The 23,474-nt window shown below is 38.6% G+C and overlaps 1 protein-coding gene across 1 annotated transcript in view; it reads right to left on the reverse strand.

Moving 5' to 3' along the window:
• FREM3 (FRAS1 related extracellular matrix 3) overlaps nt 1-23,474 on the reverse strand; it is a 123,120-nt gene that overhangs the window by 15,962 nt on the left and 83,684 nt on the right. Inside the window, exon 6 of the mRNA XM_004040430.5 lies at nt 18,651-18,899. Coding sequence (XP_004040478.5) covers nt 18,651-18,899 — 249 coding nt within the window. The remainder of the gene's footprint in view (nt 1-18,650; nt 18,900-23,474) is intronic.

Below are 23,474 nucleotides of genomic sequence, written 5' to 3' on the forward strand. Positions count from 1 at the left end.
TTTGTGGGTAACCCGACCTTTCTCTCTGGCTGCCCTTAACATTTTTTCCTTCATTTCAACTTTGGTGAATCTGACAATTATGTGTCTTGGAGTTGCTCTTCTCGAGGAGTATCTTTGTGGCATTCTCTGTATTTCCTGAATTTGAATGTTGGCCTGCCTTGCTAGATTGGGGAAGTTCTCCTGGATAATATCCTGCAGAGTGTTTTCCAACTTGGTTCCATTCTCCCTGTCACTTTCAGGTACACCAATCAGATGTAGATTTGGTCTTTTCACATAGTCCCATATTTCTTGGAGGCTTTGTTTCTTTTTATTCTTTTTTCTCTAAACTTCTCTTTATGCTTCATTTCATTCATTTCATCTTCCATCGCTGATACCCTTTCTTCCAGTTGATTGTATTGGTTACTGTGGCTTGTGCATTCATCACATTCTTGTGCTGTGGTTTTCAGCTCCATCAGGTCCTTTAAGGACTTCTCTGCATTGGTTATTCTAGTTATCCATTTGTCTAATTTTTTTCAAAGTTTTTAACTTCTTTGCCATTGGTTCGAACTTCCTCCTTTAGCTTGGAGTAGTTTGATCTTCTGAAGCCTTCCTCTCTCAACTCGTCAAAGTCATTCTCTGTCCAGCTTTGTTTCATTGCTGGTGAGGAGCTGCGTTCCTTTGGAGGAGGACAGGTGCTCTGATTTTTAGAGTTTCTGGTTTTTCTGCTCTGTTTTTTCCCCATCTTTTTGGTTTTATCTACCTTTGGTCTTTGATGATGGTGATGTACAGATGGGTTTTTGGTGTGGATTTCCTTTCTGTTTGTTAGTTTTCTTTCTAACAGTCAGGACCCTCAGCTGCAGGTCTGTTGGAGTTTACTGGAGGTCCACTCCAGACCCTGTTTGCCTGGATATCAGCAGCAGTGGCTGCAGAACAGCGGATATTGGTGAACTGCAAATGCTGCTGCCTGATCGTTCCTCTGGAAGTTTTGTCTCAGAGGAGTACCCGGCTGTGTGAGGTGTCAGTCCACCTCTACTGGGAGGTGCCTCCCAGTTAGGCTACTCAGGGGTCAGGGACCCACTTGAGGAGGCAGTCTGCCCGTTCTCAGATCTCAAGCTGCATGCTGGGAGAACCACTACTCTCTTCAAAGCTGTCAGATAGGGACATTTAAGTCTGCAGAGGTTATTGCTGTCTTTTGTTTGTCTGTGCCCTGCCCCCAGAGGTGGAGTCTACAGAGGCAGGCAGGCCTCCTTGAGCTGTGGTGGGCTCTACCCAGTTCTAGCTTTCCAGCTGCTTTGGCTCAAGCCTCGTCAATGGCAGGTGCCCCTCCTCCACCCTCGCTGCCGCCTTGCAGTTTGATCTCAGACTGGTGTGCTAGCAATGACCGAGGCTCTGTGGGCGTAGGACCCTCTGAGCCATGTGCGGGATATAATCTCCTGGTGTGCCCTTTGATAAGCCCGTTGGAAAAGTTCAGTATTAGGGTGGAAGTGACACGAGTTTCCAGGTACCGTCTGTCACCCCTTTCTTTGACTAGGAAAGGGAATTCCCTGACCCCTTGTGCTTCCCAGGTGAGGTGATGCCTGGCCCTGCTTTGTCTCACACACGGTGCACTGCACCCACTGCCCTGCACCCACTGTCCAGCACTCCCCAGTGAGATGAACCCGGTACCTCAGTTGGAAATGCAGAAATCACCTGTCTTCTGCGTTGCTCATGCTGGGAGCTATAGACTGGAGCTGTTCCTATTTGGCCATCTTGGCTCCACCCTCTGTCCTGTGTTTTTTTCAGAGTCTTATGAACTGTTCTCAAGGTCAGGGACCATATTCTAAATGCCCTTATATTTTTAGTGATGCAGTGGCTGGCATATTGACAAAGTCTCAAGAATTTGTCAAATGGACATTTTTAACTCTCTTCTGATGTGTTTTGAACTTATTACAAAGTTTGTTGAAAAAAAGTTAGAACAAAGTTACCTACATTTTTAGCAGAGGAATTATATTGTGTGGCATTGGGGAAGGGCAAGAAGTGAGAAAGGTAAAAAACATTTGGATCAGTTATACTGTTGTTTAGAGAAAAAAATGTCAGAACTCAAGCCTCTGAATACACTAAGATATAAGACATGAGAGGAGGATAGTGTCACTTGGAAAAAATGTCATGAAATTCTTTCTAGATGCTCTAGGTATTGAGCATCAGGAGATCTGTCAGAATAGAGAAAACAGCTCCTCCATGTAGCACAGAAGAGTTTCCAAGTACTCTTTACCTTAGCTCTGTCTGAGAAACTGAGATGCTAGCAGTGATTCTAAAGGATGGGCAATTAGAAGAATATGATGCTTTGGCCACATCACATTTATGTTACATGGATTCCACAGCCATAGATGTGTTTTAATCTCCTTTAAGAGAGAATGTTCTTTAAATGAAAATAGGAAAAATAAATATGACAAGGTCAGAAATTAAGCTCTCAAAGAGATAAGATTATCATTTAAAATGAGTTCAGTGTTCATATTCGGAGACACTTAATGCCAAGTTTTGCAGGTGAGGTAACAGAAACACTGTTGGTAAACTGAGAAACCATACAGAACAGAATGGATGCCAAAAAAGTGGAAGATAGGAAAATATTTTTCCAGTTGTCTCAGGATAGAAAACAGATTCTAGAAACAGACTGGTAGGCTTAATCTTTAGAACAATTCTAGAACTGCTTATTTAAACAGGTTTTGAATTCTGAGAAAAGAAAGATAATGCCCATTGGTCAGTATTGGTTCTTTAATATTAGATTTGGCAAAGCCAATTCAATGTTTTTTTAAAAAATATTTTTTAGTTCAGTTCAACGAACATCTATTGAGCATCCCCTATGTGCTGTAAGCATGGTGCTAATTACTGGGAATGTAAACAGATATACAGTCTTGTTTTTGAGATATTTTTGGTATGACAGGGCCTCCACACCAGTTCCTTCTTTTGCTGTAGCACTTAGGATTTCATTCAGCTATGTTACAGCAAAAGAAGGGAGCCGGGAACCATGGCTCATGCCTGTAATCCTAGCACTTTGGGAGGCCAAGGTGGGTGGATCACGAGGTCAGGTGATCAAGACCATCCTGGCTAACACGGTGAAACCCCGTCTCTACTAAAAATACAAAAAAATTAGCCGGGTGTGGTGGCAGGCTCCTGTAGTCCCAGTTACTTGGGAGGCTGAGGCAGAAGAATGGCGTGAACCTGGGAGGCGGGGCTTGCAGTGAGCCGAGATCACGCCACTGCACTCCAGCCTGGGTGACAGAGCGAGACTCCATCTCAGAAAAAAAAAAAAAGAAGGAACTGCCTTTGAGGCTCAGAAGGAGTCCTGGAGAAAATAAGGGGCTATGTCTTTAAAAATGAGTGAGAATTGACCAATGAGAGAGGTGGGAAAAATGTTCCAGGTAGAGTGGCTAGTAGGAACAAAGACACATAAGCATGAAAAAAGCCTACTGTTTAGGAAGGGATGCAAGAACTTGTTTATTGGTAGCGTGTATGGTGAGAACAGAGGAATGTTTGGAATGAATTTAGAGAGAAACATAATCATTTTAGGTAGATGGGACTTGACATTTTAGATTTTATAGAACGTGGAAACCAATTTTAGGCAGTGAAAATGTGTTTGGTGTTTGTTTTCTGCACATCTGTCCAGTGTCAGTGTGGGCCATGAATTTAGGAGGAATTAATGCAACCCATTAGAAAGGTATTGCAATTATTCATGTGAGACATGATGATGATTGATGATACTACTAGTAGGCAGTAGTATTAGTGATGGAGTGGAAGAGGTGAATGTAAGAAGTGCCCTGAACAGCACCCAGTGACTAATGTAGCACTTCTGGGATGCCTTGCAAGTTTCTAGTGTTTGTGGGTGGGAGTGGGAGGCACTAATTCAGTTGGGAATAAAGCAGGTGGAACAGAATTGACTAAGGGTAAGAGAAAGATGATGAGTTTGGTTATAGGTGGGTTGAATTTGAATGGCCTATGGTGCATTTAAGTAGATATTTTGGAAAAACCCTTTCATGCATGAATCTAGAGTTCAAAATCAAGCCTCACAGTGGTTCATGCCTGTAATTCCAGCACTTTGGGAGGCCGAGGAGAGGGGATCACTTGAGACCAGGAGTTTGAGACCAGCCTGGAAAACATAGCGAGATCCCATCTCTACAAAAAATAAAGAAATAATGAGCTGGGTGTGGTGCATATGCCTGTAGTCCCAGCTTTGTGGGAGGCTGAGGTGGGAGGATCACTTGAGCCCAGGAGATTGTGGCTGCAGTGAGCCATGATTGTACCATTGCACAGCAGTCTGAGGAAAAGAGTGAGACTTTGTCTCAAAAAATAAACAATCAAGCTAGGGCTGGAGATAAGATTTGGAAGTCTTAAGCATACAGATTGGGGTTAATCCTATATTAGATGGTATGATCGTCTACTATGGATGAATAAAAAGAGGATCATAGTGGGGAGCATCAACCCTTGGGGAGAAAGACCGAGTGACAGGAGCCCCAAAAAGAGACCAAAAACAAACAGATAGAAAAATAAGCAAACAAGCAAAAACAAACAAGCAAAAAATCGTTGGCAAGAGGGAGAGAGAGGAGTTTGAAACAGGAAAATCAAGAGACTAAAGAATCTTGAGAAGAATGAGTGGTGACAATGTCAAATGCAGCGAGCACATCCAGAAAGATACATATAAGCCAACAGTGGACGTCAATGGCAAAAACCCAAAACACATCGTATGAAACTTTAAGCTGAATAAAGTAAATTAACTATAGTGCCCAAATGAAAGGAGATAGAAAACCTACTCAGGAAGACCTGCTTAGATAAACACAGTTTTTATGCCAGTATCTTACTATTTTGACTACTGTTGCTTTGTAAATATTTTGGAATCAGGAAATGTGATGCTTCCAGCTCTGCTCTCCTTTCTCAGAACTGTTTTGGCTTTTAAAACCAATAAATACCTTCAGTACAGTTGCAAAATACAAACCAACATACAAAAATCACTAGCATTTCTTTATACTAATAACAAACTATCTGAAAAGAAAATTAGGAAAACAACCCCATTTACATTCAAATACTATCAGAATAAAACACTTAGGCATAAACTTAACTAAGGCAGGGAAAGACTTGTACACTGCACTGAAAACTACAAAACATTGATAAAAAAATTAAAGAAGACATACAAATGGAAAGACATCCTGTGTTCATTAAAACATCCATTCTACTGAAGGCAATCTACAGATTCAAATACCACATAAACTGAGTAACTTATAAACAACAGAAATTTATCACAGTTCTGGAGACTTGGAAGTCTAAGATCAAAGCATTGGCAGATTCAGCATCTGGTAATGGTCCACCTTCTAGTTCATAGATGTTGCCTTCTTGCTATACACTTACATGACAAAAGAGGTGAGGGGTCTCTTTTAGGTCTCTTACATAAGGGAACTAGTAGGGTTCATGAGGGCTCTGCCCTCATGACCTAATCACCTTCCAAAGTCCCCACCTCCTAATGCTATCACCTTGGAGGTTAGAATTTTAGCATATAAATTTGGGGGAGGCACAAACATTTAGTCCACTGTAGTGGCCCTCAGCATCTAGAGTATAGTGGGTTGCATCAGTGGTCTGAGGCAGGTAGACAGAAGCCAGTGACTTGGGCAGGCCCCAGTAAAAATCAGAACATTTATGTGTGGTCGCATCCTTTTCTTCCCTGCCCAAGTACAAGCTGTAATATCAGCTTGGAGCTGTTTTCTTTTCCCCGTCCACTCACTTTGCACTGAGCTGAAGGTTGCAGCTGTGGCATATGCTACCTTGCTATTATGAACTCTAGTTTTGTTCTCAGTAATAGCTTCTGGACATCTATAGTATGTGAGATTGTTAGTGCTCAGTGACAGGTGACACAGAAGCCAGTGTTCTGTGCATGCCCCAGAAAAGTCAAGGCATTAGATATATGGTGCTTCTCTTCTCCTCCTTCCTCAAAGAAAAGCTTGGAGCTCCCAGTTTTATGGCACTGTGCTAGGGTCTTTGGACAAGAGGGTGTCTTGAACTCTCCTACAAGTTTTTATGTATAAGCATAATGATGTTTTGCTCAATGGTGGACCATATATATAAAATGGTTGTCCCATATGATCATAATACTGTATTTTTATTATATCTTTTCTATTTTAGATACACAAATACTTACCATTGTGTCCCAGTTGCCTACAGTATTCAGTACAGTAACATGCTGTACAGATGTGTAGCCTAGGAGTAATAGGTTATACCATATAGCCTATGTGCATAGTAGGCTATACCATCCAGGTTTGTGTAAGTATACTCTATGATATTTGTACAACATTGAAATTTCCTTAAGAGATCCATTTCTCAGAACATATTGCTCTCATTAAGTGACATATGACTGTAGCTGGTTTTGTACTCAGCCTGGATATGGGAGCCTTACAGCTGGTTTTTTGATTTCTCATAAAGAGAATGTTAGTATTTTGCTCTTGAGTCAGTATGTCTGTAGAGGGAAGAAAAGTGTAGGAGGGTCTTCTGCCATCTTGTTCAGAAAGCTGATTTTTACAAAAGAATTTTGGATCAGAATAAGAAAGGGCATTCTGTTAATTAAAGTTATTTAACCATAAATTTGGGTTTATTTTAAGTAGCAAACTCTGGGTTAATAGGATTTTTCAGAACAAAGAAAAATAACTAGCTGTCAGAGAGGCTAAGGGACACGATATTAGAGAAAGAGCACTGAACCCGGAATCCAGAAATAATAGGCTTCTCAGATTGTTCTTGCCTTGACTCAATATGGACACTTGGGAAAGTCACTTTAACTCTCTGGGCCTTGCTTTCCTCATTTGTAAAATGAAGAGGTTGAACTAGATGACCTTTGAGGTTCCTTCTGGTCTTAATGATTCTGTGATGCAGAAGACATTTCTGCATTGCGATGTCGTCCTTATAATTTATTGAGGTGGATATTAGAGGATTATGGTAGGAGGTGTGGAGGTAGAAACAGATCTGACTTGAATCATGTCAGACCTACCAGTGGAGATTCAGCCACTTGGCAACGCATGGTGTCCAAAGAATGCAGTAATTTAAGTGTCACCTCTGGCAAAGGAACACTAGGCTAGAACAAAAGAATGGGGAAATCCAGAGTAGGAAAAATAGAGGATGAGGGAAAGGGTCTATTCTTGGGCAGCAGGGCTAGATTCAGGGGTACATACATTCTAGCCTCCAGGGAAATATCAAGTCCTAAGAGTAGAGACCAGGGTCTTGTTGATACTAGTGCAGGATGTGGAAAAAGAATTCCTGGCATAAGACCAGCTCTCCACACATGAAATGTAGGATGGAAGACTTTGGCCCTGGACTATGGGCTCAGAAGCACCTCATCTGAAGATAGAAATATAACTTAGGGAGCTACTTAAAAATCTAGTGGTTGGTCTTCACATTTTCTGAGTCATGCTGGCATCCAGCATGAGGTGGAGAATAGTCTGTGCCCTGGAGCAGAGGCATAGGAATTTTTAAAGAAGCCCTTAAATCTTTCCAACTGGTTGTAGTGGTCTTATTAAATCTGACAGTGGCTAGCATAAAAAGGAACAAAATAATGGCATTTGTAGCAACCTGGATGGAATTGGAGATGATTATTCTAAGTGAAGTAACTCAGGAATGGAAAACTAAACATCATTTTGTTCTCACTTGTAAGTGGGAGCTAAACCATGAGGACTTTGAGGATACAATGGGCTTTGGGGACTCAGGAAAAAGGCTGGGAGGTAGGTGAGGGATAAAAGACTACACATTAGGCACAATGTACACTGTTCGGGCAACAGGTGCACCAAAATCTCAAAAATCACCTCTAAAGAACTTATTTATGTAACCAAACACCACCTCTTCCCCAAAACCCTATTGAAATAAAAAAAAAGAAATGACAAATGCATTAATTTAGACCTTAACCTTGTGTGTTTTCTATATAAAAAATAAAAAAGTTGTTCTGAACTTTGCAGTTGCCATTTAAACTATAATATGCTGTCAGCATAATGTGTCTAACAGTAAAATAATCCTAGGTCTACTTCTCCCAAGGTTACCTTCAAATATAAAAGTTGTGAAACTTCATAAAAAGATCTTATAATGGCTAGGAGAATGTAATCCATTTTCTTTAAGATTCAGCATAAAACCTAAAATAAATGTAACATAACTAACAAATATGGCTGTATGTGATTAAATGTCTTGTTTACTAAATGCAGAAGAACTTAAGATATCATGGAGGCTGAAAAGACCACACACAGCCAACATCTCTGCCTGAGAACTTTTTATCAGTGCTATCATTTCTATTGCAAGCAAGGGTGATCACTAGTCACTTCATTCTGGGAATGCTCTTTTCTCCTTTCTGTTTCTAAAGTCTTTTTTTTTTTTTGAGATGTTGGGTAATGGCCTCTAAAATATTTCCTTTCGTTAACTTTAAACTAAAAAATAAGATCCAAAATTAAAATTGTGATACTTTTAAAGCTTACAGCACTTGTTTTATAATATGACTAGCCCTAGAAAGCATAATGATACTATTTCTTCTGAACAGTTTCCTTGGTTTTTACAGCATAGCAATGTATGTCTTTCACATTTTAAAAACTTTTATGTGTTGAAGTTTATCTTGGTCCATAACCACATTTTCAAAAAGTTGAATATGCTGATTTCACCAAAATGACACTTTGTTTATGCACAATTTTTCCTTACAATGTTTTCTTAAATCTGTCAACATTCTGTTAGATGCCCATTTAATGACAAAGATACTAAACTAGCTGGTAATATTTATAGGGAAATTTTATGCAAGTTTTCCAAATCCTACTGCCTCAGGACAAAATATATAACCCTCTGTGAAACTGGACATTTCTTTTTGTGGCAGGTTACTAGAGTTTTCAAATCACGTACTAAAAATTGAAAGAAAGTCTTTACTAGTTGAGTGGAGATAGTATAAAGTGCTTATATATAGAACAGACACATTTTTCAGATTAACAAGTGTTCTCAATTTTTTCTTGCCCTTGATACAGGGCCAGTGGAAGTTAGGTTCTAAAGCCAGGTGAATAAATGTAAAGTTGCCATTCATTCACTCAGCAAACATTTATTAGGCAGATACTGTGGCCTCCACTCTCATGGAGCTGATGTTTTTATAATGGCTGTCTTGGCAGTGTGGGCCAGGGAGTCTGTCGTCCCTGGCCTGGGGTAATCTTAGTCTGTGGTTGCTCCTATACTTTTTCTTTTCTTTGTCTTACTCCATGATAGTTGTCCTTATAAAAGTATTTCTTCAGGTGATCCATTTGACAGGGGGATATTCAATCTCTGCTTAAGGAAGCAAACATTTCCTGGAGTCCAGCAAAATAGAATAAAATTCCTCAGCTCCATCTGGAAAAAAAAAAGCTTGCCCTTGAGCAACTTGGGTATATCTTTAGGTTGCTAGATATTGTGTCATCATTTGGCCTTAATGAAAACATGCTTTCGTTACAAGATGATGTATTTGACTCTCCTAAAAAGGAAGCATTATTGGTATCTAACATGTGCCTAAACTAGTAAACTATATGTAAAATCCTAACCCTGGGAAATGAATGCGTGCTTTTCCCAATATTTTCTCAAATAGTCAATTTTGAAGGACACATGTTTTATTTCTGACTGAAATGACGACTGAACTACTGCTGGAGACACACCACACACAGGAATTTGACAGGTGGCTAATGCTTAGAAACTCGAATGAACAGAATTATCATTTCATGTCATTATTCTAAAAAAGATATAATTACATGGGAAGTGCACTAATAATCCTTGTGGTTGTTTCCTCAAGGCCAAAATAAAATGATACCATTCAAAGGGATCATTAGAGTCACGAGTGGCAAAATGTGAATATCTGTAGGGTAGGGACTAAAGCAGAAGTATCTCCCATAAAAGTCATACACTACAGCTGCCAAATGAGTGCCCCATGGGGGACATGAAGATGGGAGGAAGTCACACCTCAGAATTTTACAAACCAATACCTGCTCTGAAATATCATTAACTCTGACAGGAGATTCTGTCAGAGTTAAATATCATTAACTCTGGAGATTGAGCTGTTTTAGGGCACTCAGTAGAGTCAAGCTTGGGCTTAAAGGAATGTGACCAAATGTAACGTCAGTAGAGTCAGGCTAGGTTAGCATGGTTACATCTGCAGCACGGCCAACTGTTTTGTCCTGTATTTAAAGGAAAATGGCGTTAGCTGAAGTTAGCTCTGCATGAAACCTAGAGAAGAGCAAGCAGCCAAAAGAAGGAAAAATGGGTTGCCTGTTTCTACCTATCTTAAGACAAAAGGTATTCTGACCTTGGATGATGAGTCTTCAGGACCGTCAGCAGTTATTTTGCCCAGGATGGAGATGGCTGTTACTGGCTTGATGGGATTTCTCAGATCCCGTTATCATCAGTTTCCTGCTTATGAAGTGGTTGCCCAGTAGAGCCTCCTTTAAGGAGAGAATCTATTAACCAGAGGACTCTGATTTTCAGTTTTCTTTGACTTTGATTTTCACTGTAATTTATAATTTGTCATTTTGGCACATATATCATGTCTCTTGTGGGTCTGCATCCTGTCTCTGTGCCCACAGACAAAATTGAGCTTCTAGACCTCTGACTCTGACAGGCCATGGACTGCAGTGATGAGCCAAGGAACTGCTTCTACATGGCTGGAAGACATCTGGGTGGTTTTAGAAATCTAAAAAGAGTGTTGCATCACTTGGCTTTGTAAAGAGATTGTGTAATGTACATCATCTTATGAATATCTAACCTTAAAATGATTTTGATACATTTTCTGAGATTTCTGGGATAAAAACCAGTGGCAATCAACTGTTATTGTATGTCTCATTTCTTTTCTCCCAGTTGTCTCTGATTGTGATGACCTCACGCGTGAAATGCCAAATGCGGTCTGCTCTTTAGACATAGTTGATCAATTTAATACATTCTGTAGCCTGAGTAGAATGACATGTTTCTGAGATGAGGAGTGCTAGATAAAGGAACAACTTAATGCAAATATGTTGATTTGGAAATAATTTGTGTATTATCTATATGAGAAAGAAAAAAAACCCTTTTTATCTGAGAAATGCAAGTCCCTTTAAATTATCCAGCCCAGAGAGGCATTTAAAATGTAACACCTGTCACATCCCACTCCCTCTTGACCTAAATAATATACTTGTTGAAGTGACTTGCTGTGGGGACTCTAGACTAACTCATGCCGAGCAGCCATAAAATGTCATACCACCTGTAATTCAACAGTGTATAGCCAACCACTAACCAATGTTATTTCTGTAAACCAATGCGAATTCCTGACAAACCACTTTTTGTAATTGCCTTCTGATACAGTTTGGATATTGTTCCTTCCAAATCTCTTATTGAAATGTGATCCCCAGTGTTGGAGGTGAGGCCAGGTGGAAAGTGTTTGGGTCAGGGGGTTGGATCTCTCATGAACATCTTGGTGCCATCCTCAAAGTAATGAGTGAGTTCTTGCTGTATGAGTACCCATATGATCTGATTGTTTAAAGAGCCTGGCACTTCCTCCTCTCTCTGTTGCTTCTCTCTTGCCATGTGATCTGCACATGGCAGCTCCCCTTCCCCTTCTGCCAGGAGTGGACCTTCTTGAGGCCCTCACCAGAAGCAGATGCTGGCACCATGTTTCCTGTACAGCCCACAGAACCATGGCCCAAATAAACCTTTTTTCTTTATAAATTACCTAGCCTCAGGACTCTTTTATAGCAATGCAAAAGGACTAAGACACTCCATCTCCTGATTTGTTCCTTTTTCTCTAAAAACTTAAACCTCTTCTTCACTCTCTGGAGCACTCTCCAAGGCAACCTGGACATTGTCCCAGGCTGCAGTCCTCAACCTTGGCTCAGATAAACTCTATATTAATTTTGCCTCAGCTTCTTCCTTTTAGGTGAACATATTCAGGATACTAATAAAATACTTAAAAGTTATATTTTTTCATTAATTATTAATATCTTAAATGATAAAAATAAGGGCAGATCTCAAATCTCAGGGGTGCTGAGAATTCAAGAGCACAATCAAAACACTTAGGAAGCTCCTGAAAGGTAACTAGAAGCCAAAACTTGGGAACTTGCCTCCTTATTAAATTAAATAATATTTTAGTGTGACTTCATGAACAAATCACACAGATGACCATGTATGTGGATTCTAGCATTACATTTTAAGCTTAGCAATGTGCTTGATCCTCAATAAATGTTACAGAATCTGAATGCAAGTTCCCACAATCCAGTAATTATAAATAATGACTTGCTCAGATAAGTATGTAGCAATTCAGATTGTTGATTGTTTACACTGAACTATGAATCTTCCATCATTATTTCTGTGCATAATTTTTTTCCTCCATTAAAAAGGCTTAATTCATTCAAGGATAATCTAATTAAAGATCAAATTGGGTAGGATAGAAGGCAAGGATAGACTTTGTAGTCCTGTACTAAGCAAGTGGCAGGTCACTGTGAATGTCTGTTGAATGAATTATCTACCTCTTAAGAGTCTACTAAGACCATTTCAAACAACACTGTAAATTAACAATTGGGTCGTGTACTGGATTTTGTGTAATTTTCTTCCTTTCTTTGTATTTTTCCTTCCTTTTTGTATTTAATATTGGAAATTTTCTCAAGTTCTCTTATGAACATTAGAGGATTTAAAACTACCAAGTTTTAAGTAAAAATTAAGTAGGAATATGGCAGGGCTCAAGGGTATACTATTTCTTCAAGAAATAGATATTAAGACTTTTACTTGTTTTTATATATTCCTGTATAAATAACTACTCTTACAGTTAAGTACAATTTAGCTCATCTTACTAACTTTATTGTTCACCTGATGGCTTTGTTATTCATACAATGCTGTGGCACTAACAAAATTCAAGTGTTTTGGTTTCATTTTTGGAATTTAATTAGTGTTATTCTATTGTTTCAGTGGCCACTATGATTCGCAGATGTAATTTTATTATTTGAAATATAAACAACAGAGTCAAAGAGGGAGAAAAATGTAGCCAAAGTGGTTTGCCAGGATATGCACTGGATTAATTAAGAAAGTGGTGATTATAAAGAAAGCCATTTACATTCTTTATTCTCTTCCTCCCTCTGACTTTCATGTGCAGCCAATAAAGACACTATCAATTCAATTCAATTTCCTACTTAACTCCAAATACTGAGAGGCAAACAATTTACTACTTTATAAGCGAGCAAAAAGTCTCCTTTTATTATCTTATAATCTTTATTTACTTACTACTTCATAAACAAAGTGGTAATTTAATGCCATTTCTATTTTTCTGAAAAGTCAAGCATACCCAGATATTTTCTTGGGTAGGTTACTTATATTGGCTCATGGTTCTTTTTTCCCTTGTGGCCATTGTTCATTTCTACACAGACATTTGCTCAGCCTATGAGATGACTGGCAAAATGTGCCAGCCCCTTTTATCTGAGTTTTTGGTTCACTTATTAAGTAGCATGCTGTTTGCATCTCTTTCTTCAAAATTTTTACTGATGAACAATTGGATTCTTTGTTCAGTTGTTTGCATACAGTCAGCAGGTCTCCACATAAAATGAGACAATGCTACAGAGCCCACAGTATTTAAACAGGATCAAGGTGCATTACAAAATCCTGTTGTTCACCTGTGTGGAGAGAGCCAACATCAAAGGGCTGGCATCTGCTCCAAACTATCTACTTTTTGGCTATGTGCATATGAAAACATGTTCTTCAAGGGGTTTGCTTGCTAAATGGTACCTGTGAGATTACTATATTATGGAATATAGTAACTTTTTTTTTTTTTGCGAACACTTGAAGAAAGCTGCAACCCTTTTAAACTAACAATGGGGTTAAACTTTAGTGACTGGTGATTTCCTGTGGGTTTTGAACATGAAGGTAGTTTTCGTTATCAGAAACACTAGATGGCCACCAGTATCACTGCAATTAGTAACTTTAAAAGGAAGAAAATATTTATCTATGGAAGATTTGGTTATTTCTTAGGGGTAAATGCATCTAGAACCATATCACTGAAGGATCGTAGTAGAGTACAAAAGAGTTATGGACTCAGAGGCAGAAATCTGGGCTTTAACTGACTGGGCAAACTGGAAAAACCACTTAGTACCTTTAGCTTCAACAATGAGGAGGCTGAACCACATGATCTCTAGGTCCCATTTTGTTTCTAAGATTTCATGCTTCTATGAATCTAGAAGGATTTTTTTTTTTATCTATTTCTTGTCCTTAGCAAGACTTACATACAAACAACTTAGGTAATACTATATTGCATATTCTCTTCTTAAAGCTATTCCAAAAAATATCTCTCTGCAGTATATTTTGATAGCTAGAACTTTGCCAGAAAAATTTTCTTAAGTTTGAACCTGAGTTGCAATGGCTGAAAGTTATTATTAATATCCTTTATTTAGTCTCTAGGAGAACTCCAGAATAGTGTTCTCCCCTTGATTATATAATGGTTGTATTCTTCACTCCTGTATCCTCTATGCTTAGCAGAGTTCCTGACACATGGTAGGGGCTCAACAAATGCTTTTGGAACTAATACATTAATAAATGAGTAGGTCTTCATAAATGTAAAGCATGAGGCTAATTTGCAATCCCATTGAATAAAAGAATTGGCCTATGTCATTCCTGCACAGTCTTGAATCACATTCTGGATATCTTCTCATTTATGACTTTGCTCAAGCTGTTTCCTCCAGCTGAAATGCTATTGTCCTTCCTTTCTCTATCCTCAAGTTCCACCCACCTATCCAGACACAGCACAAATGGTACTTTTTAATAGTACTTTTTTTCTTGAGCTCCCCAGCTAGAAGGAATCTCTGCCTTTTCTTGATTCTCTTCGTCCTTCATCTGAGCCTTTCTTGCCTTAATCACTTTTTACCTTGCTCTGTAGTTGGTTCACAGTGTTACTAGAAGAGGAATTGAAGATTTAGGAAAAGGGCATGCAGTCAGAAGGGGGAACTCAATGATTAAGAGTTAGGTTGAGAATCCTTGACTTACACTCAAATGTTCAATACTCTTGTAGGATTATGAGTGTAGCAGAGAAGGCTGTATTTGCTTAAAGACAAGAAGAGATCATCTTTTCATTTCATTTCCACACCAGTCACTAAATTTTCTAATTATAAATTGGTTTCTTATATAGACGTTTTCTCCAGAAACAATACTGATGGTATTAGTTTTCTTTTGTTGCTGTAATAAATTACCACAAATTTAGTGGCTTAAAACAACATAAATTTATTCTATTACAGTTCTACAAGTCAGAAGTCTAACTAAAATAAAGGGTGTTGCCGGGGCTGTGTTCTAACTGGAGGCTTCAGGAGGAAATCCATCTCCTTGCCTTTTCTAGCTTCTAGAGGCTGCCTGCATTCCTCGGCTTGTGGCCCTTTCCTCCAGCTTCAAAGTGCATCACTCCAACTTCTGGTTTCAGTCATCAGCTCCCCTTTTTCTCTGTGATCCTCTTGCCTCTCTCTTATAGGGACCCTGCTGATTACTCTGGGCCCACTTAGGTAACTCAGCATAATCACACCATCTCAACAGCCTTAACTTAATCAGACCTGAAAAGTCCGTTTTGCCATGTAAAGTAACACATTCACAATTTTGGTGGTTAGAATGTGTATATCTTTGGGGTCCATTATTCAGCCCACATTAATGACCAAAGGACTTGAATGTCTGTTTTTTTCACAGCCATTTGCTTTTTATTATACATACAAACACTAATATTTTGGTTAAGGAGCTCTCTCATTCTTTTGTAAGGTGGTCCCCAGAGTCACCTCAGTTCTGAGCATACCAACAAAGTCATATAATGGCACCTGAATCCCATTAAATTGCTTGTTTAGATCTAGTATCTGTTGGGTGCTTTATGCCTGTCTCTAGCTTTTGTAGTTTTCAGGTAAGCTCTGGTGTTTGAGCCTATTCTAATTGTTAGGTAAAGAGCTTGCAGAAAACATACTTCTTATTGAGGAAGAAGAGATAGAATAATTGAAGGTCAGACAACTTCATTCTTCATGTTTGCTTAAAAATTTCAGGATAGTTTTAAAAGAAATTTCCTTCTAATTATCTGGGTAAAATTATATAATGCACTTGCTTATCAAAATGTAACTCAGTATGTGCTCAAAAAATGTTAGAGCATGTCCAGGGTATAGACATATCACTTCAGTTATATGTCTTCTGGCACTTATGTTGGAAAGAACAGCATGAGTCAAACAGGGGTAGGCCTTGGAAAAATAAAAGACAAAATAGATAGCTTAAAACACAAGACCATTCAAGTTCTTGCTTCACTAATTAACTCTCTTTTTTACCTGGCTTGTTTAGAGCAAAACTTTGACATATATTTTTCTAAGTTCATGACAAAATTTTAATGGAAAAACTCAGCCTACATGATGCATCATTTTTGTGTATGGGTAGTATTTATTAACTAATGCCTTTTTCTTAGAATGACTTAAGAATCATAGAATTATGGAGGGAAAGGGTTCCTAGAGACAACCCAATCAATCCCCTTATTTCATGATTGGGAAACAGAGCCCCAGATAGCTTGACCTAGCCAAGGTTACCCAGAGAGAGTGTGTCTCAGGCTTAGAATCCAAATCTCCAGGCCCCCAGCACAAGCTTTTCTGACTCTGTTGTTCCACTTTTGATTCTCTTCCTTTTCTCTCCCATTTCTTTCGTTGTGTACCTTGACCTATTACTAGCTCCAGTAGAGAAGAATAACGAAGACTGTTCTGACGCCAATCTTTCTGGCTATAAGAAAAGGTGTGGTAGCGAAGGGAAAAGGAATTTGAAGCTATTTGTTTACAAATTTCAACTTTTCATGTTAATTCTTCATTATCATGGAAAAGTAAGCATTGATTATAAAAAGAAGGATATACTGTGAAGTGGACTATGTAGAAAATGTAAAAAAAAAGTCTCCACTTCCATAACTTTCCCTTTCTCCCTTCTCACTCTGCCTGGTTAACACCTTCTTGGTCTGTAGCACTCGGTGTGGGTAAATCTTTCCTAACCTCTTGGTAAGAGATAGTTGCTTCAGCAATATCCTAATCATAGCCCTGTAATTAAAAAAAATTCTAATATTTTAAGCAGGCTTCAAAAACCACATAATGCCATGTCATCATTTTTTGTCTTTCAGAGTGCCCTCATTTCTCAATTTGCTCTCCATATTAATCAACTAGACTTGACCACGTAGGGATTTTTCAGATGTCTCAACCAGACAAATTTACTCAGATTCTACTTCTCTTCTGTTGGGAAAACAGCAGATACTTTTTATAAGATAATGTGAGTAGTGTTTCTCTTTCCAAAACAACTTCTTTCGAATGAAACTGGAAAATCAAGGCTAATTTTCCTGTTGGACACTTCCTCCTATCTCTTTGGTTTAACAGAAAATATATACAATTATACATTTCCATAAAGGAATATATTGAAAATTTACTTAAATTATTTTAAGAAAAACAATCTTTATTTTAATTCCAATGAAGAAATTTTTGAAAAGTACATGATGAAGAAAGCATGGATCTCAGGGCCTGTCCTTATTCTTAGCTCTTGATACTTGTAAAGATGTGTTTTGGAACTGAAATTAGTCCTAGAAAATTCTTTTTTATTTTTAATGGAGCAAAAGTAGTCTACTGAAAATTTCAGAGATCTGGTCCACAGGGTGAAATATTCCCAAGTAAAGCCATGTAGGAGATTAAACAACAAACAAACAGAAGACCGCCTTTAATCTCACTCATATTTTCTCTTGTTCTATGGTTGTTATGAAGACATAATTTTAAACAGAACATGATAGTACACGATAAATTTACCATACCTACCTGGAGAGTATAAACTGTTCAGACTTTACAAATCTGTTTTTATCTCTTGGCACAGCTCTCAGTTTAATGTAAGCTTTGTGGTGCATCCATAAAGCAGTCACAATAATTTTGGGTCCTTAATAACAGCTCAGTCTAACCCTTCTTAGGTCTGAGCTTAGCAACTCACAGCCACTCAAATCCTGACAGAAGCATGGTTGAGAGATGCAGCAGTCACACTAATTTGAGAGTAGTAATAAAACAGTCTGATCCTGGCCCTGTCTTTATTACCATTTTCTGTTAAAAGTGCTCCTTATAGAAGGGCAGGTGAGACCTAGGAAAATCATACTGGGCTTGATACTTTGTGTCGTGTCTGGGAGGGGAGTTGGTGTTTAGGAATGAGACGCCCCTCTCTTCTCTGGCTAAATTTCAGCTGGGATCCTCAGGGACTGGAGGCAAACGCCCTGCTAGGTAACCGTAAAAAGAGGTCCAGATGCTGACACACTGGGCTCCATCTTATCCTTGTGCTGCTTGACAACTCACACACTAACTGTGAGGGCTGATCCTTGTGCTGCTAAGATGAAGGTCCTCTTGGGGGTAGTCCTGGTTGGGTAATTAGATACCTGACTTAGGTCCTCTCCCTGGCTTCCTTCTAAGTCTTAAGTCACCTCCTTGGGCTGTGCTTTTTCTTGTGTCAAGTAAAGTCGTACCCAAATATTTAATCTTCTCGCATGGCTGTTTTGTCATTGGTGTTGGTGATGTCTATGTATTTGAAGAGCTACTCACAGTTTTTGGAGATAAAAGAACATCAAATATTCTTTTAAAAGATAATTTAAGCTACATTTGCCTTTCAACTGTTGGTGGAAAGTGTGAGAAGGCAGCTATTGCCAAAGGTTGGGAAGCAACAAATGGACTTACCATCATAACGATCAGCCAGAATAGTCACCTTAGTGCTGGGGAATCTGGCTCCCAGCTGTCCTCCCACTGGCAGCCTAAGTGAAACACTGAAGGATTCCTCCTCTTCATAAAGGGAGTCATCAATGATCAGGACCCGGCAGGTCTTCTGTGTCTCGTTCTTGTCAAAGTGGAGGATGCTGGTGTGGTCTTCTGGACGTGAGATGTAATCAGAGAATAACACTGTTGAAGAAATCGTGCCTGTGGCAGAACCTACAGAAGTATGAGAAGGAACAGGGAGGTTAAGAAGAAATGGAATTCCAAACAAGAAGCCTGTCTGTTTTCTTTAACGTATTTTTAGATAATAGCTATCTGAATGATACAACACACTTACCTTTTATGCTCACAAATATTAATAATGTAAGAAGAAGGCTTTTGGAATAGACTCTGGTATTTTGACATGATCTAGATTTAGTGATTTTTAAATAGAGTATATTGAATAAGGTTTGTTTATATTAGGGGCTAAATAAACAAGATCACAGGATGCTAGGGCTGGCTTAGCTCAATTATTTCATATTACAGATGAGAAAACTGAGGTGTAGTAACATTAGGACTAGAGAATCCACAGCATGAAAATAGTATCGATTTTTTTCCTGCTACTGCTCTACCCACAGTGGCATAGCTGTGAGCAGCATCTATGTAATCTGATCATCACACACCCCAACTAGAGTTCTTTGTATGACACCATAATATAGCCAGAAAATTATATCTTATTTTACAAGGAATGCAGGATTGATTAGAGGATTTCGGTTTAGATTCAGTGTGTTTTAAATGTTATTTTAATAGTTTACTTACATTAAGATTCACCAATGTAAATGCACAGTTTGAAGAGTTTTGACAAATGCATATAATCATGTGACCACCACCACAATCATAAAACGTTTTTATCCATCCACAAAAGTTGACTTGTGTTTCTTGCAATCCGTCTCCTTCCCTGTCTCCCAGGCCTTGGAAATCACAAATCTGCTTTGCATCATTATAGATTTATTTGCCTTTATGAGAAACTTCATACAAATGAAGCATATGTTTTGATTCTTTCATTTAGCACAATGCTTTTGAGATTCATCCATGTACCATGATATGTTTTCCCTTTTATTGCTGACTATTGTTTCCCATTGTGTGGCTCTACCACAGTTTGTTTATCTATTTACTGGTTGATAATTTGGGTTATTTCTAGTTCTTGGCAATTGTGAGTAATGCTTCTATGAATATTCAAGTACGAGTCTTTGAGTGGGTATGTATAGGTTGGTGCAAAAGCAATTGCGGTTTTCCCATTACTTTTAATAGCAATAACCACAATTACTTTTGCACCAACCCAATAATTTTTTTTCTAGAATAAATACTTAAGAGTAGGATTGCTAGGTTCTGATGCATTTTTGCAGTTTTAAAACAGCAACACATAGGTTTAGGGCTAAAAGACTGAACAGTATTCATTGTAATTTAAATGATTTAGGCAGACCAGATTTAGGCAGAACAAAGACTATGAAATAATAACCTATTATACCAGATAAGAAGTTTTTGAAAAGTATAAATATTTCCCACCATACCTCACTTTAATAAGAAGCAATGAGGAGATGACAGTGAGATTCTGGACTGGATGCTCCAGTCTTGTAAGAGTCTTTCTTGCTTACAGCTATGGTACATGCACATATGCAAGATGACACCAATGCCCACTGTCATCTAAACATCTGTACAAGTTGGTGTCCATCACTGCATGTTGCTTGTATAGATCTAAGTTGCTAAAAAATGATAGTGGGCTCCAACCGTCTTCAGATGCTTTGCTAGGAAGGGCACTGACTCACAAAGTGTTTCAGAATGGTTTTTTTGAAAGAACAAAAATTTTAGAATTATTCAGAAGTAACAAACTGACTGTTTCGTTATTCTGGAATCATAAAAATTGTTAGAGCTGGAGAGTCGATGAGAATAAAATGTGTTTGCTAGGGCAGAGGGCAGAAACTGATCAAAATGGACAGGCACAAGGGGAACTATCACTTGGTGGGGAAGCTAGCTGAGTTTCAGTGGTGGAATCTTATTATCTTATTATCTTATTATCTCATGAGATTCCTTCTCTAGGGAAACCTATGCATGAAAAAGGTCTCCACGCTCAAGTCAACCAGGATAGGCTGGCTCTTGGGATGTGAGACATAGTGCTATCACTGAATGCCTAAGACAGGCACTCTCCAGTTAAATGGGGAAAGAGGTAAGTGGCTAGCAATATAGAAAGGCTCTCAAGATGAGATGAAACACTGTCAGGGAGACTTTCTGTGTTCCTGGCACACAGACAAAGGAAAAAAGGTCTTAAGCTCTTACAACAATCTGATTAAATAGCAAACAACTTTTGGAATGTCTTTTTAAAGAGCCAGATGTTTAAACAGAACTATACCTTTGGAGAACACAGTTCTCAATTTTGCCTAGCCATCAAGTGTGCATTATGTTGGTATGACATGCTATATGACAAAGAACCTTGTCAGAAACTGCATGTTAACTCCTCAGGATGAATGCCAAAAGCAGATACTGTACACACTAGGCTCGCATAGTAACTAACACTATCTTCACTAAATATAACTATCTGTATTAAATCTCTTTCTCAATATATGTCACCTAATGAATATTCAAATAATGATTTATTTGTAGTTCATGAAACAAAAGCAATTGAGATTTTTTCTTTTTCTGTTTAATTTTTTTTTTTATATTTGACCAATCCACTGGTTGACATAGATACGATATTCAAGTAGGTTGATTTCTGGGTTAAATGAAAGACTGAAATATAATACTTCTTGAAAATCATTTGGCGATTGAACTCTTCTAAAGCAGAAATCAAGACAGTATGTTTTAGCGAGATTTTTAAACAAGAGTTGGTGAAAAAAGTTGTCTAAGTAAATTGTATTTAATAAAAAAATTCAGTTGATCTAAATGGAACATTCCTTTTAGGATTCTAGAAAATTTACTTTGGGCAACTCTTTGAGCAGTTATATTCAATAGTTAAGAATGTGAATACTGACATTCATTTAAGTAAAAAACAAACAATATTTTATCTGCAACAAGTTAAGAATCCTCAGGACTTGGAAAAATTCTGTTCTGAAAACATCAAATATATTCTGAGATAAAAGATAAGGTCCCTGGCGATTGTCTGTACATATCCCATATTTTACAGTGAACAGGCTTCAAGGAGTATAAATTTATGATTTCCAGGCTGGTATCAAAGACACTTATTGGGTCTCAAGCCTTGTTTAGGTGGCTTGACCAGTGGTAGAGCATAGCATCTTTGTGAGAAATATTAAAGATTCATTGTTTGCAGAGGTAGATTATGAGGCATGATGAATGACAGTTTTAATGGGTATGGGTTTAGTTCTCCAAAATTAAGGGTTAGAACCAAAGATTCATTTCATGTTAACCTAGGAGTTCCCTCCCTTAGCATGGTGATGTGCTCTCCAAACAAGGCACGCGAAAGCTGATTTGCAAACTTTGCTGATTTTTGTTGTATTAATATTCCCACCATAGCCAACTTCAACTATCAATGTGAAGTCACTGAGCATAGAGTAGGGAAGAGGTGCACAGAATCAGCTTTCAGGAGCAGTTACTAGCTGGATCCAGCATACCACTCTATTTATGATGATGATGGCATCGATTGCCCCTGTCCAGGCCTCCCTCACCTCACTGGCAGCCTGAGAATTTGTGAAGTTACTTTAAAAATTAATTACTTATTTACAAAAGAGTATTTATGGCTCAGTCTCTGTGGCTACATATTATACTTGCTTTACAAAAATCATAAATGTTAAAATCAGAGAGAAAGTCCTATTAAGGAACTACACTAAAGGGTAATTAAATCATTATATTATGTTGTTTGGTTACTTTATGAGGTGGCCAGGGTGTTTTATCAATGAGAAAATTGAGGCAGAGAATGCCCCATGATATTCAAGGAGTCAAAGACCCATCTCCTGATAGTCAGCCTGGGGCCCTTTTTACTTTCTCACATTGTCTTTAGTTGTTTGTTTAGTTGATTATAAATTCTTTTAAACACACAATTTTCTTTTAATATGTACATTTTAGTAGGACAGCAAGACAAGCAATCAACCTCTTTAAAGTGCAGCAGCTAACACCTCATTGGAGCAGGAGGCTTTTGGACCCCAGGCACAAGTCACTTCATGCCCCAGGAGGGCTGATGATTGAAGGGTGGTGGGAGAACCAGAGGAGAGAGGAGGAGGGTAGCAAAGGCTGGGCTGGAGCAGCATGGGAGCGTCTATCTAGAGGGGACTTTGGGACTTTTGTTTCCAGCAGACTGGCCAGTCAGGTACTCTGGGATGCCCGTACAGTAAAAAACAACTAGAAAAAATAATGATTCTGGCTTTTCTGTTCTCATAGGGAATATCGTCAAGTGTAGGGAATATCGTCAAGTATAGGGAATATCGTCAAGTGTCAAAAAAACAAAACAAAACAAAAAACCCAAAAACCCACAAACAAAACAAAATTGAAATTAAAAATAACTAAAACAAACCATAAAAACCCTCCCCCAACCTGAAATCCCATAACCCGTAGAAGGGATTCCCATTCAGAAGGTGGTATCCCCCCAAGAGCAGGTGCACTATCACCACTGCAGGTGGAGACAGGCCTTGGGCAAGGGCACCTCACAGAGCTGACTTGGAAGCTATGGTTATGCCTGAGGATACAGGGCAGCAGGAGTGTGTCTGGATCAGTAGTACCCTCTGAATCCTGGAATAAGCAAAGCAAACCTTTCTTGGAGGAAAACATTTTCAAGTGAAGCCCTCAGATCTTTCACAGATTCAGATC

This window comes from Gorilla gorilla, chromosome 3 (genome assembly GCF_029281585.2).
Source record: "Gorilla gorilla gorilla isolate KB3781 chromosome 3, NHGRI_mGorGor1-v2.1_pri, whole genome shotgun sequence".
Taxonomy (NCBI): Eukaryota; Metazoa; Chordata; class Mammalia; order Primates; family Hominidae; genus Gorilla; species Gorilla gorilla.